At 40.8% G+C, this 20219-nt stretch overlaps 1 protein-coding gene across 1 annotated transcript in view; it reads left to right on the plus strand.

The window, feature by feature from the left end:
- The first annotated feature begins 3746 nt into the window (after positions 1 to 3746).
- The window catches only part of LOC137257614 (sodium- and chloride-dependent glycine transporter 1-like), a 74820-nt gene continuing 58347 nt past the window's right edge, over positions 3747 to 20219 (plus strand). The window contains exon 1 of the mRNA XM_067794934.1: positions 3747 to 4172. Coding sequence (XP_067651035.1) covers positions 4025 to 4172 — 148 coding nt within the window. The 5' untranslated portion in view covers positions 3747 to 4024. The remainder of the gene's footprint in view (positions 4173 to 20219) is intronic.

The raw sequence follows: 20219 nt of genomic DNA on the forward strand, positions 1-20219 counted from the left end.
TCTTTTTAAAGTGTCATATAGAAGGTGGGTTAATAAGGAGGACCATTTTCTGGATTGTGAAGTTCTTTATTGTAACAGATGGTGTGGTAGTGATATATATTGGGAAAATCAGTCAAGGTATGGGACACTTTGACAGGTTGTGGGTTACTTTTGACACCCTGTAATGCCAGGAGGGGGCAGCACATCAGAGCACGTGGATATGTCATGTATATAATGTTTACAGTAAGAAGCGCCCCAATAAGTACATACATACATACATACATACATACATACATACATACATACATACATACATACATACATACATACATACATACATACATACATACATACATACATACATACATACATACATACATACATGTGATAATTGTGGGTAGTTGTGTGTTATGTGCGTGTGGGAATGATTGTGCGCGCGGGTGTGATTTTGTGCTCTGTGTGTGTGTGGTAAGGGGTATATGGTGTGCTCTGTGTGTGTGTGTGTGTGTGTGTGTGGATATGTGCTCTGTGTGTGTGCGTGTGGGTGAGAGTGTTTAGTATGTACTGTGGGCGTGTTGTGAGTGTGGCTTACAGTGTGTGTGTGTGTGTGTGTTTACACGCTGCGTAATGTGTGCATGTGGGTGTGTAATGTGGGTGTATGTGTGCTGTTGGTGTGTAGTGTGGGTATGATGTGTGGGTATGGTAAGTGGTATGTTGTGTGAAGTGAGTGTGCATATATGGATGTGTGTGCGAGTGTATGTGTTGTGGTTGTGCAGGATGAGGGTGTGAGGGTTCGTTTCGGTATGTGCCATACACTGGTTACAAAGCTACACGAAGCACTAGAGCTTACATCTGTGATGTGATGCAGAAGTGGGACACTTGTGTAGGTATCAATAAATTACTTGAATTTAAACCATCCATTGGTTACACCTACTTGGGTTGTCAGTCCAGATTTGAAGAGGTCTTCATGCGACGATGTCGTATTGTCCATTCAAGATATTCTCGTGAATACATGCTAAAGGTGACGATCCACTGTTTTATATTCGATGTGATGAAAGAATCATGGCCAAACATGTCCTGCTTGACGGTATGGATTTTTTCATCAGAAGGGATTGGTATGTCAGTGTCAAATCTATTAAAGATCTTTTTATATTGTTGATAACTGAGTTTTTAAGGGAGATAGAATTGTTACATATTTTTAATAATATGTTTTGTAAATAGATAAATGGTATTTTAAACATGGTAGCATCAGTTAGCAAATGCGATTGTAAGTGGTTGTACCCTCAAAAGGGGTCCAAGTATCGTAAAAGTATTGTCCTCCTGATGGGGTTCATAAGTCCAAAAACTTTCAAAGTTAAATTCAAACTTGCCAGATTTGTAAACGTAGAACATTTGTTCTTTCAAAAGTCGGCTTAATTTTCCTACAATCGCCGGCAGCTGAAAGATTGGTATAAATCCAGATAGAGTCCATGAAGGTAACAAGGGCATTGTAAGTCCCCATGGTCCCCATGGTATGGTGATGTACTTTCAGGTAGCCGACGTTTACATTGTGTTGTCTAAAATAGATTTGCTAGCTAGTTATTTTACAGTCTGTCGATGAATGGTTATTGAGATACTTATATATACTGTGTATGTACAACATTTCTCGTCACTATATTTCTGAAATATTGCCGAGGTTTTGTTAAATTTTAAGTCACTAACTCGCGGTAAGCGGACACCAACAGCATCAGAAGCTCGTTTCATTTTACATTTCTACATAACACTTATAGAGGTCCTTCACCGTATATTATGAGTGGGACGAAAAGGGCAACAAGGACACATTCAGTGCACTGTTCTTCTTACCTCTGCGAATCCCTCATATCACTATATCAGCTTGCTTTGAACATTTATTAAAGTGATAGTTCTGTAAACAACATTTTTTCGACGACGGGTATACAAAGAGGAAATAAAGATTGTTGGGAATACGATGTGTATTGGTATACGTTCCTTTCTGCCATTTATTGGACAGTTTCCAATTTTGATACTCTGGGTTTTTTTGTACTATTATATCTACACGCGTCAGTCTTTATGATACAGTGGGACCCGTGAAGGTCCGGGGTAGAATAGGTCTTCAGTAACCCATGCTTGCCATAAAAAGCGACTATGCTTGTCGTAAGAGGCTCGCTGACGTGGTTGACAGATGCCAGCGGTTCCCAACTGCGCAGATCGATGCTCATGTTGTACATGCTTTACAGACCGCCGCTATATATCTGGAATATTTCTGAGTGCGGCGTAAAACTAAACTAGCTCACTCATTATACAGTCGAATACCGTTTTCTCAATATTTACAGGACCACGAAACAAAATCGACCTATCCGCATATCGACTTGGGCATATCATCACATAGCAACATCATGAACATGAAAGAAATGAAAGAAAACAAAAGAAAGCAGTAGATTGTATATTATTCATTTACACTCACAGCGATCGCAAATACATATATATGGTAAACTTGTTACAGTGTCCATTTTCAAATCTACAAAAGTTGGAGTTACTCCACAATCCAAGTGAAGAAATCAGAAAGTTTTAACTGAAGGGCATTTGGTGCTGGCTTGACCGCAATACTGGTCAACCACTCTTGATACATGACCAGTTCAAAATGGGAGTACATCCTAATTAGATAAACAAACAAGTGACACCTACAATTCAGTTAGCCTTATAATATTTAGCTTACACTACAGCTACCCTTGATTCATGCGGCAGTATGTGCGTAAACACTTGGAGACAGTCACAGTTCAAATGGATATCGACTTTACGTGCAAATATCGAGTTGAAAGGGTAAATTTGTTTGTCGGGATCATGGAATTATATCGAGATATCTGAAATATCGAGACATGAGTATCGAGTTAAAAGGGGTCACAGTCACAGTTCAAATGGATATCGACTTTACGTGCAAATATCGAGCTGAAAGGGTCAATTTGCTGGTCGGGATCATGAAATCATATCGAGATATCTGAAATATCGAGACATGCCTATCGAGTTAAAAGGGTTCACAGTCACAGTTCAAATGGATATTGACTTCACATGCAAAGATCGAGTTGAAAGGGTCAATTTGCTGGTCGGGATCATGAAATCATATCGAGATATCTGAAATATCGAGACATCCGTATCGACTTAAAAGGGTTCAGATGATAATAAATAATGAAGGATTTTGCCGAGACTGAGAAATTATATCGAGACTTTCCAGAGTTCGACACAACGGTGTTCGACTGTAGTATGCTCCATAAAAAACTGCAGAAAAATGCTCGCTGTTTGTGTCTCTATACGTTGAAAAAATATTTTAACAGAGGACTGCAAATAAACATATGCTCATTTCACGATACAGAGTATACAGTGACATATGGTGTATGTTTCTCAACCTGCGTGAAAAAAGCTCATTAACCATTTATACGATTTTAATATCAATTTCAGTTACCTAGTGTTCGTGCTCATCGCGGACATTCATAGGTCTTTGATCGGTTAATCAGAGTGAAATTTGCCATTGTTGTTCTGTAGTTGCATCATGTGTATTTCACAATGCTGTAAATGATAGGTTCTACCCTAAGCACGTTCTACCCTAAGCACGTTCTACCCTAAGCACGTTCTACCCTAAGCACGTTTCAGGACTTAATTCACCGCTTCACAAACAGCACACGGGGCTGATAAATTCACAATCCCTGGACTCGCCTTGCGCGAAAATCGATCACGGTGACCCAGTTGTGTCACGTGGGTAAGGTGGCACATGCGCAGTGGGCGAAAGTGTCGAATAATAAGCAGCCGTGAGGAGAAACCCATTCATAAGTGAGTGTGATCGCCAGCCTGTGTAAATCGTGTTGTGTAAAGAAAAACTCATTATCTTGACTGTAAGCGTCACTGTTGTACAACGGGATTATCACTAACCTTCATTCCAAAACAAGGCGGGTTCTCTTCTGAATATTCCCTCACTTATTTTTTTCCGGAAATCTTTTCACAAGCACAGTTTTAGTGAGTCGCGGATTTTCCTACTTTAACAAGTCCGCTCAACAAAATGGTTGATGGGAAGGATTCCCCGTCGACAATTGTTCCGAAAGAGAAATGGACTCGGAAACTCGACTTTCTATTGTCTCTCGCTGGGTACAGCGTTGGACTGGGCAATCTGTGGCGATTCCCTTACCTCTGTAACAGGAATGGGGGCGGTGAGTGCGATTTTCTTTTGTTCTCTTGCAGCGGAAAATTTTGTTCTAGCCTCACCTTAAGAATTCCTTTCCTTGTCTCCATTTCTTTAAACAACGCACCAATTAGTACTAACGTAAAGACAGTAATGAAGCAATATAGGATTATTTCTGAGGAATTTGAAAAATGTTTAACTCGGTAAATCTGGAAATATTTCTGTTCATACATTATCAGTGAAAAAATGAACAAATAGAATTGTTGACACAAATCTTAAACCCAGCCGGACTAAACCCGCCGTGTCAAGATCAGTATGGTATCGAACTATAGTTTACGTCGAGTGGACATGCGATCTGTAATTTCACAGCTTTCCTAATCTCTATTTCCTCATGCCTTGATATCTCCAAATTGCGTGTAAACACGAGTTCAGTAGAAAAGGCTTAGGAGCATTTCCGAGAAACCTCGTAAGAGAAAGCGCTTGTAAATAACAGCGCCGCTTTGCAGTCATTATATATGCGACAACTGACATTCCTGATCACTGTAAGAAATCTGAAGACGACCGTCGCTATCGCTGATGACGTCATGGGTGCGAAGAAGAAAGGATGACAGTTTGAGGGGCGCATAATATCTCGCATGCCTGTTACAGTCTCCCGGAGACAACAGAGGACGAGGAACGCACTCAGTGTTAAGCACGTTTCTTGTGCTCTGGGGATGTTTGTTGCCTTGACAACGTGAAAAAGCCACATTTGGGAGACTTCTTGTCGCTGTACATGTAGTACAACACGAAAGGTGTGTTGCAGACTACATTGTAAGCTTGTCACACTAATATGTTACACGCTTACATTTAGTTTAAATGCAAATTAATTACCGATTGATGAACGAGACACGTTTGTGCTCTTAACTGAAGCATGATGAATGTTTCCTGAAAAGCGGACTAGATGATACACAGCTGCAATATTTCTACAGATTTCGATATTTTCGACCCCGCTTATCTGTACACCTGTCACTCCAACGATGATAGTATATTAACCCTGCATTGAAATCTAATTCTATCGAAACCTGTTTAATCCACATGTTTTATCATGGAATACAAACAATTATGGTGTAACAACCAGTACTTCTCTCAATTGTCCATTTCGGCTAAATGTTTCCGTATTAACAAGGCTGTAATTTGAAACATGGAGGATGATATCTTTTTGGTTTTAAACATGGTCTGGCAGTTGGTGACGCACATACAGGTACTGTTTAGTAATACATCTGGCAAACGTTATCCCCGTTTATCCAGACGACCAAGGCAAGGAAGGTCTATGTATAATTGTTACGAACAGTTTATATCAATAATTTATTAGAGTATAAATGTTTTATGAGCTCTGTAATTAAGATTCGAAAACCCCGAGTGTCCAGCATGAGAAAATCATCCTCGATATCTGCAGGGTATACGTTCCGATAAGTGTCCACTAAACCCTGGGTGCATCTACGGTTCGGCCTGATAATTTAATTACCTCCCTTTGCTGGCTCCTCATTTTCACATTAACCAGTCCGCTAAGCCGTCGTTACAACCGAGTTTGCCAGTGTCAACAAAGATAGCAGTGACAGCTAGGAAGGTTTGTTCGCAGTGAGACTCAGATTTGGGGAAAATCACAGAGACTAATTGTCAGGCAGGAAACTGTAAAAACTGCAAAAACTCCTGTCTCTTTCAGAGATCCTCTGCATGAATTGTATTGCCAAGATTAATCGGTCAGATAATATAAAAAGCGAAGTTGAGTTGTGATTGGTACGCAAAAACGTCCCAACGTAGACCCCTGATTGGACAAAAAGCCAGTCAAGGGAAGCTCAAAAATATTATCGGAGCGAGTGGTAGATGCATCCCTGGTATAGTTGAGATTTATCGCAACGTATACCCTGGGGATATCGAGGATGGTAAAAAAAGAACAAACTCCGTATTTGGTTGTTGGTTAACGCCACATTCTATAATAGTTCACCTGTAAGACGGCGGTCTGTAAATATTCAGGTATTTTTGTTGTTGGTTAACGCCACATTCTATAATAGTTCACCTGTAAGACGGCGGTGTGTACATATTCAGGTGACTGACACCACAAATACCTGTTTCGGGTGAGACCGTTCTTCGACAAACGCTTAATATCGGAAAATATAGAAATTTGACAATATCAAATAAAAACCCCTTTAAATTGAAAGGAGTCCCCGATAGGAAACTGAGGCAAACTAGTAACATTGCCTGGGCCTAAACAATAGAGAAAATAATGTGGTTCAGGAATTGTGAGACCGACGTACATATTTGATAGTTTGTCACAAGTCCATGAATCGCATTATTTTTAGGCAAAGCTAAAGCCATGAATGAAGAGGGTTTAGATTTCCTCAGGTTCTGAATCACCTATAGCTCATTTTCATATCGAGAGGAAATGCTTGTTTCTGTCAAAATTACAAAATTACATAATTCTGGATATAAATATTTATGTTCAGTTGGAGTGGTTCTGAGTCTTATTCTGGAACTGAATACTGGCACATATACTCATGAAAACAAATAAGGGAACACGTGAAAGTACAAGTGTGCCGTTATATATTTCCAGAATTTCATCCTCAGTGCAATACATACCGTGTGTAGAAACCTGGAAAAGAATAAAGGAATACTTATCCTTTCATGTGTTCACTTGTGTGTTTCCGTGATTATATGTATTTTGAGTGTCACAAGCAAGAATACTATCACGTGCTAAAATGTGACAACCACACGTGAAGCTTTTGTCATTAAAAAGCCAAAATGATAACTTCATTTCTATAGAGACATATCAATGCGTAAAGATATATAAATAATATTTTTGCTTCTGTCAGAACATGAAAGAAATCGGACACAAAGACTCTGGCAGTTGCTGCTTTTCAATGACTCGCATGTTTGACCAAACTGCAGGGGGGAAAACCCGTGAGCACCGAAAGGTGTTATTTCTCTGACGTTAACCATTGGGACTGATTTTACTAACATCTATAAATAAAAGCTATGTGCGGTATGCAGATTGCGATAAACATTATTATGCATATATGATGGCTCATGACAGAGTTAGCGATATATCGTGTGTAACTAAACATTCAAACTCATAACAGTACTGTAAGCACAAAATATCTCCAAAATCTCGGTGAAAAACTGCATCGAGTTAACCGTATTCCGCGACACCTGCAGCGGGTATAGTAGCATTTTGACGAATGAAACGTTCTTCTTTTATTAGTGACTATTTATGATAAATGGTCTAACATGTCAAAATATAAGCAACTTGCTGGGAATAATAAGATATATGTCCTCAAAACTGTGTCCTGATATCGGAATCTTGTACATGTATGTCATCTTCCTGTAATTCCTACATAACTGTGTGTAAACAGTAAGTCATTTACCACCATTGGTGGTTCCTTTGAGTAATAAAGTGTGTGTATCACAACTGTTTAAATGACGTCGGACAGTCCTTTGAACCAACACAACGGCTTGTTTCCGGAAAAGAATAAATGGGGGTGATTATCCTGTTTCTGACCAGCTTCGGCAGGACAATGGCAGAACGCCCGGGCGTTGATCTATCCGCGCAGGTCAGATCCCTCCACGCCCCGCACTGTTCTTGAGCGGTGCTGTATGGACCACGTGTTTACGTGTGTAAAATGATCTGTCTTATCTCTGTCCCCTATCTACTTAACAGCCCTCTGATATGTTACACTACCCATACACCTGATCCATGACTGTACAGATAATTAGCCATGTGGGCAGTGTTAACAGTAGCTTGATTCATAGTCTCCGAGAATATTTAATTTTGACTAGATATTCTCCATTTAAATAAGTAGAACTCATTTAAATTGCCTGGCGTTCCCCACCATGGTATTTTTGCTGGAATATTTCTGAAACTAAATTAACTCACTCCATGTAAGTTGAAAAGGAGCCCCAGTGAGTTAGGAGATTCGGAGCCTTGGTAAGTCTTGAATTGCTTCATTTAGCGTTTAGGCAGTGCAGAAGAACTTGGCGAAAAGGAAAATAAACCGATTAAGAGACGGTGAGACTCACTAGGACTGAGACTCACTAGGACTGAGACTCACTAGGACTGAGACAGGCTAGGACCTAGACATACTACCGGTGTGTGGAGAGTCCCCTGTGTCCGGTTACATGTATATTTACCTAGCCTAGCTGCGCTTTTGAATAATCTATCACTTGATTGTAATTGTTGACTTAACACCATTTGGCGTTTACCATTATCTGCCAGGATATAAAATGAGAAAAGAAAATTAATTGCTGACATAACTCCTATGAACTCAGACACGGGGAAGTGTATACTTATCTTTCAGGATATATGACACAAGTAGGAGCAACATCAAATGTCATGCCGTTTATCAAAGTCAAAACAGAAACGTTAATATTCGTTCCCTTTAGGAATTGTTCAAGAAAGAACAAACGATGGCGTAAGGTGTTTGAAACCCAAACCATGGAGGCTTCTCCTCATTTGTAAGAACATAAAACAAGAAAGAGAATTGTTAAAATTTGACGTAACGTGTATAAAATCCAAACCTGGAAAATGTATCGTTATCTTTCAGGAAATGAAATGTACGTGGACAATATGGCGTAAATGGAAATGGGCTCACCTGTGACATAGAGCTACCCGGCAGTTGGGAAAACCCTTTCTATCTGCTGGAGGTATCGATAAGTGCTTTAGGGACGTATACTGTTCTGTCCATGTTAGACAGAATTGTGACATACTGGATTTTAACTGGTTCTCCACGGACAATGCCAATGTTAGTATAGGTTAGAATGTCCGTACTCTTCTGTATGGACGTATAGTATAAGGGACTACTTCTGTTTAGGGTCAGAAATATATTTCATCTGTGGGTATGGATTTACGTCCCTTTTTAGCAATATCCCAGGAATGTCACCTCGGGCGACACCAGTAATGGACTTCACACTCTGTACCCACTTGGGGAATCGAACTCGGGTCTTTGCCGCGACGAACAAACGCTTTAACCACCAGGCTACCCCGCCCCTGAAATGTATTTTGATTGTGGTATGACTCTACTTTTCATACCTTCAGATTGTAACTAATATAGTTAAACATAGAGCTACGTTGCTAGAAGAGATTAACTTTAACACTCACGTTGTTAATACAATTCTTCATTCTTTATGTGTATTAATATCATAATGTGCGAATAGCTACATTTCTTTCTGATTGTTAAACTTGTATTGTCGAATGTGTATTTTAAACTTTATAGAGTGAGTGCGTGAGTGAGTTTGGTTTTACGCCGCTTTTAGCAATATTCCAGCGATATCACGGCGGGGGACACCAGAAAATGGGCCTCACACATTGTGCTCATGTGGGGAATCGAACCCAGGTCTGACGATCGAACACTTTAACCACTAGGCTACCCCACCGCCCCAAACTTTATAGAGATCTTCATAAAGTATAAATAAAATGTGGAGTCCCAAGGTTTGTTAGTAATTTGTTGACTTCATATTCAACATGAATGTTTATCATGTTCAGTAAAGTAAGTGTTGCAAAAACGTATTTAATCCCAAACACTGATCAAGTGCAATAGCTTGGTAGATAGGCAATATAGCAAGGTACATCAATGGTATATAAATGTGTATGTTGCCCGTTCCTCATGCAATAGACGGTTCCCTGCGTATCCAAGACCCCGATAATCCGGAAACCGATGTAAACGGACGATTTGCATGTAATAATTTTTATGACTGCATATCGGTGATTTAAATCGGTTAAGTAAAAAAAATATGGAGACATTTTGTACCATCTTTGCAGAATAAGTCTGTCTGTGTTCTGCGGTTGCAAAACACGTATATTGTGTCACCTGAGCGAAAGCGTGTCGACAATTCGTGATTCTATAGATGTACATGCGATAGTGGCATTACGGCCTACAGTATGTACTATTTACTGACCCACACCTGCAGTCAAGGACGGTGGTAATCTCAACTTGAAACAAATCTAGACTTGCTTCGTTTTGGTGTTGCGAGCTAGTAATGCTAAGTCTTTGAAAATATATGATTTTGATAGAAACAAATAAACTCATTTGATTTGAAAAGGCGCCCCAGTCACACGGGAATTTCAGAACTAGCTCTGCAGGGAGGGCTAGGTAGTGTGGGAAATAATGCGGTCCAGGGCCTGTGAGACAGACTACCGCACGAGGAAAGTACGGGAAATGAAGTTTGTTATACAGACTTTATAAAGTCTGTTATAAAGTCTGTTATAAAGTTTGTTATACGTATATGTCCAAGAAAGCCGACGCAACGTTGTAAGTCTAGATTTCCAGGAAATGAAAAAGGTTTCAAGGCTTTTCATTATATTTACTTTTACAGTGAATTATTTTTTTTAATGTTAAATAGGTTCATTTCAGAGACTAGTTAGTTTAGGGGTAATAATGCGGGCCAGGGACTGTGAGACAGACTTGAAACTGTTCCGGTCACTGGCAGTTTTATTTATTACCTCTCTGCTGATCAGACGCTGAGTGACACTTGCTTGGGATATGCTGTAATTTCACACACAGCACACGTAGTCCTGCACGCTAACAACTGCACTAATGTTGCCATATATTCAACGTCCGATACACGGCGGCCATATTGGTACGTATATTACGCTGAAATTTCCTAACGTATCTTTCTAGCATTTGAAAGGCAGTCACATCGCCATTGCTGCTCATGATAATATATGTTCTTCTCGCGAGTCCATCAGATGAAAAGTGCATTTTTCTACCAAAACGAACTGTTGAATTCAACAACCATGTATACCCTGTATGTATTACTAATTAGATACGGTGTGGTGAGGTAGGTTAGTTGTTAAAGGGTTCGTTCGTTACGCCGAAGACCCGGGTTCGAGTCCCCTCATGGGTACAATGTGTGAAGTCCCATTTTCTGGTGTCCCTCACCGTGATATTGCTGGAATATTGCTAACAACGGCATACCACTAAACTCAGTCACTAATTCAATTCAGACTCACGTGTGTGTATTGTGATTGATAAGCAGGTTTACTCCCCAAACTCAATCGGCTGCTATGTGGGACATTTACGTCCTGACATCTCAAATACTAGGGCGTAGTCATCAGACTTTCTCAGAGTATCAAACACATCACAGTGTGATGGTGAAAATAGGCAGTTACCGCCGTCTGATTTAAAGGAATCGAGTCTGGATTTAATGAAAGCTCACTTCATTATTGTCCGTTTTGCTCAAAGGCGGACCGATAAATTGCAATGTAACTGGAAATCTAATGAGCATAACATACACAACGAAACGATGATCATAATCGAAACATCATTCCAAATTTGTGGGTTTTTTCAGAATTCTTGTCCGAATAATAAATAACGTTTTAACAAACTATCATTAAAATATTGACACAGTTCGCTGTTTATTACGAGGGAGAAGTACAGAGAAAGGCACAGCCAGGTGTTCGAGAAGCATGTGCACAAGTGAAGAGAAAGTTTCATATTAATTAACCTCTGCGGTGCTGTATCCATGCTTTCTCACGCACCTGGCTGTCCCTTTCTCTGCACTCCTCCCTCATAACAAATAGTGAGCTGTGTCAATATTTTAATGCTAGTTTGTTAAACAGCTTTTTTTATTTTAAGGAAGAATATTCTGCAAAAACCTCACAGAGTTGGTATGATGTTCTGATTATGATCAGCGTTTCATTGAGTATGTTATGTTTATTAGTTTTCGAGCTAGACTGCAATTTATCGGTCCGCTTTGAGCCAAACGGACTATAATTACCGTCTAATGGAATTACACCTAGAGGAAGTATGCAATGTGATATTATGCCTACACACAATACGATTGCGTCGATTTTCATAGCAGCACAACAGGATAAAGTCAAACATACAGCCAGGATTTGCAAGAAGACGCATCGTTGATCCGGAAAGGCCAGACCAGTTTTAAGTTGACAAATTTGAGTTTCCTTGCAGGATATAGGTCAATGTAGGCTGTAAAATTTGGGGACGGATTAAAACTCTGTGTCGTTTGTTGGCAACCATTTCACTGTTTCAGTTTCCTTATCGTCACATGTCACTTCAACGTGCAAGGACGAAATAATACTGTATGTATTATAGCTGCACAATTCACTTTCTTTAAGACTCAGTTCACAGTGCGCGGATAATTTCATGTTTAATTTTCATTAATTCAATCCTTTCGAATTTATGGTCGTTTGTTGTTTAACACCGCGCTCAGCAATATTGCAGCTATTCTAAGGCTTTACTGTAAAAAATCGACTCCGCAACAGACAATCCACTGTTCAACAGAATGAGCATCTATCTAGACAGGTGGGATACGATGACATGTGTCAACTAAGTCAGCAAGCGTGACCACCCTATCCGAGCTGTTTCAACTAAGTCAGCAAGTCTGACCACCCTATCCGTTAGCTGTGTCAACCAAGTCAGCAAGTCTGACCACCCTATCCGTTAGCTGTGTCAACCAAGTCAGTAAGTCTGACCACCCTATCCGCTAGCTGTGTCAACTAAGTCAGCAAGTCTGACCACCCTATCCGTTAGCTGTGTCAACCAAGTCAGCAAGTCTGACCACCCTATCCGTTAGCTGTGTCAACCAAGTCAGCAAGTCTGACCACCCCATCCGTTAGCTGTGTCAACCAAGTCAGCAAGTCTGACCACCCTATCCGTTAGCTATGTCAACTAAGTCAGCAAGTCTGACCACCCTATCCGTTAGCTGTGTCAACCAAGTCAGCAAGTCTGACCACCCTATCCGTTAGCTGTGTCAACCAAGTCAGTAAGTCTGACCACCCTATCCGTTAGCTGTGTCAACCAAGTCAGCAAGTCTGACCACCCTATCCGTTAGCTGTGTCAACCAAGTCAGCAAGTCTGACCACCCTATCCGTTAGCTGTGTCAACCAAGTCAGCAAGTCTGACCACCCCATCCGTTAGCTGTGTCAACCAAGTCAGCAAGTCTGACCACCCTATCCGTTAGCTATGTCAACTAAGTCAGCAAGTCTGACCACCCTATCCGTTAGCTGTGTCAACTAAGTCAGCAAGTCTGACCACCCTATCCGTTAGCTGTGTCAACCAAGTCAGCAAGTCTGACCACCCTATCCGTTAGCTGTGTCAACTAAGTCAGCAAGTCTGACCACCCTATCCGTTAGCTGTGTCAACCAAGTCAGCAAGTCTGACCACCCTATCCGTTAGCTGTGTCAACAAAGTCAGCAAGTCTGACCACCTGTCCGTCAGTTGCCTCCTACAAGCACGGGTTGTTGTAAATTTAGATCTTCACGGATCTTCTTCACGGGTTTCTGACATCATGAGAATTGTCATTAGATATTGCGTGATATATAGATAGGAGTCTACCCTACTTCGCCTTCGACATTATTCCTTCTCAGACACTTTCGCGAGCTTAAAAGCACGCCTTGTGTAAGTCGTGTGTGCGTGTTCTTTAGTCTCCGTGAGAGCATGCTCGTGTGCATGCGTGCAAATACCGTACATAGTCTTTGCATGAGTATCTGCGAAAATTCACATGTCAATATATATCAAAATAAATGCGTTTATGTTAGGTATTATAAAATTATCTTGACAAAGAGGTACAAGCACAACGGATAGTAAGAGAATATTCGTGCGAAAATGTTACAATCACATCTGGAATGAAATCTCTCAGCGTAACTGCGCATTAGAAGCTATGGACACAAAACTAGTCAAAACTGAAGACGGATTGTCAGAATGTCTCAAAGCAGGATATTTCAACAAACACGCAGAGCCAGCGCGGATTACATTTGGCTTCCAGCTTTGTGATTGTTTGCAAAGAACGGTGTTGCGAACGAAAAAACATGAACTGGGTCACGCGCTTGTCATACGTAAGCAGAAGTCAAGGTCAAACGAGCAGAACCAGGATGCGTTAAAGGTCGTGAGATATCTAATGTAGGATAAATACCAACTTTAACATAAAGATTTCGAAAATCTGAAAAGCGAGAAATAGTCAGAAAAGTAGGTTTAATAGTCATGGCGCGAAAATACTTTTACGTTGCTTTTAGCAATATTACAAAAATATGATGGCGGGGGATGCCACAAATGTTTTTTATGGACTTTAACATTGTATCCATGTAGAGAATGGAGCCCGGACGCTTAAACCACCTAGCTACCCCGCCGTAATTATTTTCTTGAGGTATTTTTCTGGCTTCGGTTTCCAATCAGTGACCAGGTCAGATGGAATTACTTTGTTGACCTGATCCGGTTGCTCGCATAAATTGTGATGTGAACACATGATTTGTCCTTGCCTGTGTTTATGACGGCTCCCATGGATACAATAATCTTTTCGCGAAAACTTTGTAACATTAATAATGTATCGAATGGATTTCGCATGATAATTGAATAGGATCTTGTAGCTTTTATTTCCCAAACAGCCCCCCATAGAAAGTATGAACATGACATAACATATACTTAAAATTCTGACCCGTATATACTCTTAAAATTATGAAATACGCTTGACCCGTGAACATCCGGGCTAGAATTGATCTTCAACGCATATATTTGTCGTTAGAGGTGACTAAAGGAATCGGGTGGTGAGACTCGACTTGATTGCCACATGTGATCGTACCCCGATTTCGTAGACCGATGCTCACGATAGTGTCCTGTCCAGTCTCGATTATGTACAGACCGCCGCTGGAACATTGAGTGCTGCGTTAAACTAAACTCACTCACACGTAAAGAAGTACATTAATCAATCGTGAATCCTGTTCAAGGCTGTGTGGAGTGGTGTCATTGAAGACTGTGAGAATCATGCGTGTGGCATAAGACAATCAGATGGTTCGACTCAGTACTTTAGTTGACTGCATGTCAGCTTACCTCCATGATCGATGTCGATGATTCCTGAATAGACTGGTACAGACTCGGTTAATTATAGACCAACATCATTAAGCTTGAATATCACGGAGTGCTGAGTAAGCATAAAACTAACAAACAAAATGTTTTAACGTGGACTACCCCCTGGAGTGATGAAGAAATGAACTGATATGTCGATCGACGAAGGAAACTTCACGATCTGACCTAGACTCCCTTCTTGTCGAATTATTACTTGTCTGATATCTCTGGATTTATTACTTCTCGCGGGGCGATAGGGTAACGTTCAGGTGTCCGCTATTCACGCTAAAGACCTGGGTTCGATTCACCTCATAGATACAAAGCGTGAAGCCAATTTCCTGTGTCCCACGTCGTGATTTTGCTGGAATTAAAAAGCGGAGTGAAACTGAACTCACTGACTTACTATTTCTCGCCATTGTCATACAAAAGTCTGCCTGCATGGTTGGAGTTTCGGTTCGGTTCGGTTCGGTTCGGTTCGGTTCGGTTCGGTTCGGTTCGGTTAGGTTAGGAAAGGGTAGGGTAGGGTAGGGTAGGGTAGGGTAGGGTAGGGTAGGGTTAACTCTGCTCAGGGACCTATCACATAGTTGATGCAACACAATGTCACGCGTTACCACACAAATCACGTGATCTACGAATAATAACAATTAATATGTTAGCAGACATTATTTTGTCAACCATTCACTGATGTAGGAGACTAATATGCCTCATATGTCTGACATGTTTTGATGACACTTAAGGTTATGGTGACCCTATATGAACTCGGCGTCACAAGAGATGACGTGACAACCTATGATCCAGATTATCATGATCATACCTACTTTCAACATGCAGAATGAATCATAAATCCGAAGCTGGAAAGGATTATTATTGAGCAAGACTGTACCATTGTGCTTCTTGGACCCATGAAGATGCAATGTATCCTCAACACACTGCTTGCTGTATGTAACGGGACAGGCAGTCAGGTTTGCTGACCTGGTTGATGCTTGTTATAGCATGATGCTCATGATGTTGATCCCTCGCTGTCATTCAGCGGAATATCACTGTGTGCGGTGTTAAACAACTACCCAGACAGTTCTGAGATTAGACAAACAGAGAAGAAGTTCTAGGATTAGACAAGCAGACAAGACAGTACTGCGATTAGGCAAACAAACAATGCAGTTCTGAGACTGGACAAACAAACAAGGCAACTCTGGGATAAGAATAAAATAATAATGGCCAACGTATTGTTATATCCGACTTTATATTCTCTGGACCATGCTGAACTTCGTGTACACGTACAAGCTCGTATATATGTCAACACATCTATGAGCATGGTAGTGGTGTGGCATTAAAAGCGCATACCATAGGTTAATTCAAGTTAGCATCTAATCAGCGCGGGATCTATAATGCATGGGCTGACGATGAGAAGTGTGATAAGGTTTAGAGTTTTCCGGACAGGATCGATGACGGCCTGACAAGGTACGTAGATGGAAGATGGAGCTTGTACAAGAAGAGACTGCTGATGCTGAATGGCCGCCTAGGTAGATTCTGATAGATCATATCGCTGGTCGGATGTTTTCAAAATTGAAGAATGTCCTGCTATCAAAGAAATCAGATTTGGTTGTAGTAATTCCGAGGAAATGGCGTCGGTGTGTAAATACGTGAATTGGGTAAAACAAACCAGTGACTAATACTACGAACATCGTTTTATGCCAAAATTACACTAGACTTGCACAGGTCCCTAGTCCACCAATTTCAAATATAAATGGTATTATCTCGATCACATAAATGTGAACAAGGTGTCCCTGTCAAAGACAGATGTTCTTGTATTGTCCAGCTGCCTAGACGTACTGATTATTAGGATAGAATTACCACACATACACGTACGTGTGGGTGTAACCCAGTCCAGCCTTTGAGCAAGGCAGTTGGGAAACGGGGACATGCGATAACTACAAAATCCCGTTAGTCGCCGCTTCTCGCAAACATGCGTTGCTGAATACCAATTGGAAAACTGATATTCAAGTGTATGTAATACGAATTCTAATTGAGAATGCTAACGCGGATTATTACCATGCTCATCCCTATGTTCATGGTGCTAATACCATTCCGAACAGGATATTCACCGGGGCTTTGCCAGCACAACTGGACATTTACCCTGATTACATACCATGTCTTACCTTGGTGTTCACGGGGATTTAGTACCGTTACTTCCAGGAGCTCACAAAACATTTGTGTATTGTGCGTAGATAACAGTATTGGGTGACAGAACTCTGATGAAATGTCCCTCCCACGCTAAACTAGCCACCTCATATTGCAGCCAAACCTTATTCTGCCCACTTCAAAGCTGACTTGCGTAAAGCCATGTGTGTAAAGATTCTGACTTAAATATCCACGTGGATGGTGCTAGCTTCAGAACGCCTACATGGAAATGATAGAAATCAGAAACCCACCTGCAAGTTTCTCCCGGGAATAATGTTAAACAATGAATGTTTAGAATATACGCTATGAATATTAGAGAGTTGAGATGGACGAGTATATATAATATGATACAAAGTGTTTTTTTCCCTTATCCCTCGCGTGCGTGTGTCTATATGTGTATCTGTCTGAGTCTGGCGTCGCGTTGTAACTACAGACTGCAGTAAGATATGGACACGTTACGTGGACACATGTTACAGACAAATGCCACAAACACGTATATTGTATACACATCCGGGCGATGGCATGTCACGTGTTATTAACGAATGTCTTTGTTCTGTTCTCAAACGCGGTAAATATTTCCTTGCATTGATAGTTTAGGCATATCTACAACGGCTGTGGACCCCTAAAGATCCGGGGTGGAAAATGGTCTTCAGTAACCTACCTTTACTACAAATGGCCACTATGCTTGTCGTAAGAGGTGACTAACGGGATCGGGTGGTCAGACTCACTGACGTGGTTGACGCATGTCGTCGGTTCCCAGTTATGGAAATCGATGCTCATGCTATTGATCACTAGATTGTCTGGTCCAGACTCGATTATTTACAGACCGACGCCATATAGCTGGAATATCGCTGAGTGAGGCGTAAAGCTTAAATCACTAACTCTTTTCTCTCTCACAATATCTCCCTCTTCACTTTCTCAATCTCTCTCTCAGTGTGTTTGTGTGCGAAGGCGCAAGGATGTGCGTGTGCGCCTGTGTCCGTTTGCATCTGTGTGAGCCTAGCGTCACGGTGTAACTATACACCGCATTAAGAAACACAGGCATTCTATATGGAGGTATGTTACGGACATGCCACAAACACGTGTTTTGTTTGTTTTGTTTCACATCGTGACGACTGCGTATCTCGTGTTATAACGAAGTTCTCAAACTGAGCAAACATGTCCTCAAGTTCATAATTTAGGTATATTTACCAGGACAGAGATTGTCACTCACCCCGTGAACTCACCCGCTCAGTTAATTACTTCCGATCGAAGTCACATAACTGGCATAAATATTACTCATCAAGTCGGCAAACGACGAACAGATATCACCGTTACACGCGCAACAGCTGGATTACATAAACGTCTGTTTTGTTGAAATTCCAGCTACAAGCGGTTTAGTTTTCTGGACATGTTGCTACAATATAGAATATGATATCATGATTTAAATATTCAGACATGAATCAGCAATGCATTGTCATGTGTTCACAAACAATTACTTAACTTGGGTGTGGTGTGTGTTTGTGTACGGGGTAGTCCTGTAGCGCAGTGGTTAAAGTGTTCGCTCGTTACGCCTAATACACGAGTTTGATTCCGCAAATTGGTTCAATGCGTGAATCCAATTTTCGGTGTCCCCCGCCGTGATATTGCTAGAATAACGCTAAAAGCGGAGTAAACCCAAACTCACTCACTCACTCGCTTAACTTGGCGCACATACGTCACTTTGAGACTTTACAGGCCCATTCAGAAAAGGTCGAAATACAGTTCAAGTATAACATGTTTCTCATTATATTTAATTTATCCAAATGAAGAGAACGGCTCCAAGGTTGTACTGAATGATTAATCTCCTATGAAAGTATTAGTGCTTTCCTTACAAAATGCTTGTTTAGAACGATCTTAGCGCGCCAGTCTGTTTTTGGACGAAATCTTCGTATAATTTGGAAATTTAAATATATTCAATTTACTTTTAAAAATCTACTCACTGCCCTAGAGAAAAAATAGAAACCCAAACATCAAAAATGGAATCAACGGTTCCAATGGAGGGTGAAACGACAGAAAATGAGAAAATGTGCAACATTTTATTTGTACCTTATAATATTCAATTAACTGAATAGAACACTGAGAAGGTGGCGCTTACAGAGTGACTAATCCATGAACGTGTGATATCTCTGCTTACAAAATGCAAGTTTAAACCGATCGGTCTTTTATAGACTGAGCATGTTCTCATTATCTAGAAATATAAATATGCTTCTTAGAAGATCTAATCATTACCCTAGAGAAATAATGCAACTAATCTAAGGAATAGGCCTTCAGCAACCCATGCTTGCCATAAAAGGTGACTATGCTTGTCGTAAGAGGCGACTAACGGGATCGGGTGGTCAGACTCGCTGTCTTGGTTGACGCATGTCATCGGTTCCCAATTGCGCAGACCGATGCTCATGTTGTTGATAACTGGATTGTCTGGTCCAGAGTCGATTATTTATAGACCGCTGCCATATATCTGGAATATTGCTGAGTACGGCATAAAACTAAACTCACTCACTCACTCACCCAACTAATCTAAGCTAATCCAACCATCTACAAAAGTGGAATCACTAGAGATTGACATTAAATCGTGTATGATAAAGGTATAATATAGGTATAAAGGTATAATATCGAATATTCATAACATCTTCTTCGTATAATTTCCCAGCTGGTGTACACTCACCATATATACAGCAGTGATATGGTTTTCTACCAGATCACCGTTTGTAATCTGAATATTGTATAGGAGGTGCTAAGTTGGCGATCTAAGCACCATTCGCAATTGTGACAATCGCCCCATCACCCACAGGAGCTTCTAATCGATAAATGAGATAGGTCAAACTGACTGAGACTGACCCAAAGCTTCACCGTGAAAGACACGAGTCCGCCCACGCAGTATTTCCTTAATCCTCTCAATGCTACCGTCGAACCCATTCGACAGGAGTGCAGGATAATGACATCTCCAAATAAAACTTGCAATAATTATTCAACGAGTCGGATTTACGTGTCATATGAATTATGTATGGAATGTGCTAATTCTCACCTATTTAAATATGTAATGTTCA

This window comes from Haliotis asinina, chromosome 12, assembly GCF_037392515.1.
Source record: "Haliotis asinina isolate JCU_RB_2024 chromosome 12, JCU_Hal_asi_v2, whole genome shotgun sequence".
NCBI lineage: Eukaryota > Metazoa > Mollusca > Gastropoda > Lepetellida > Haliotidae > Haliotis > Haliotis asinina.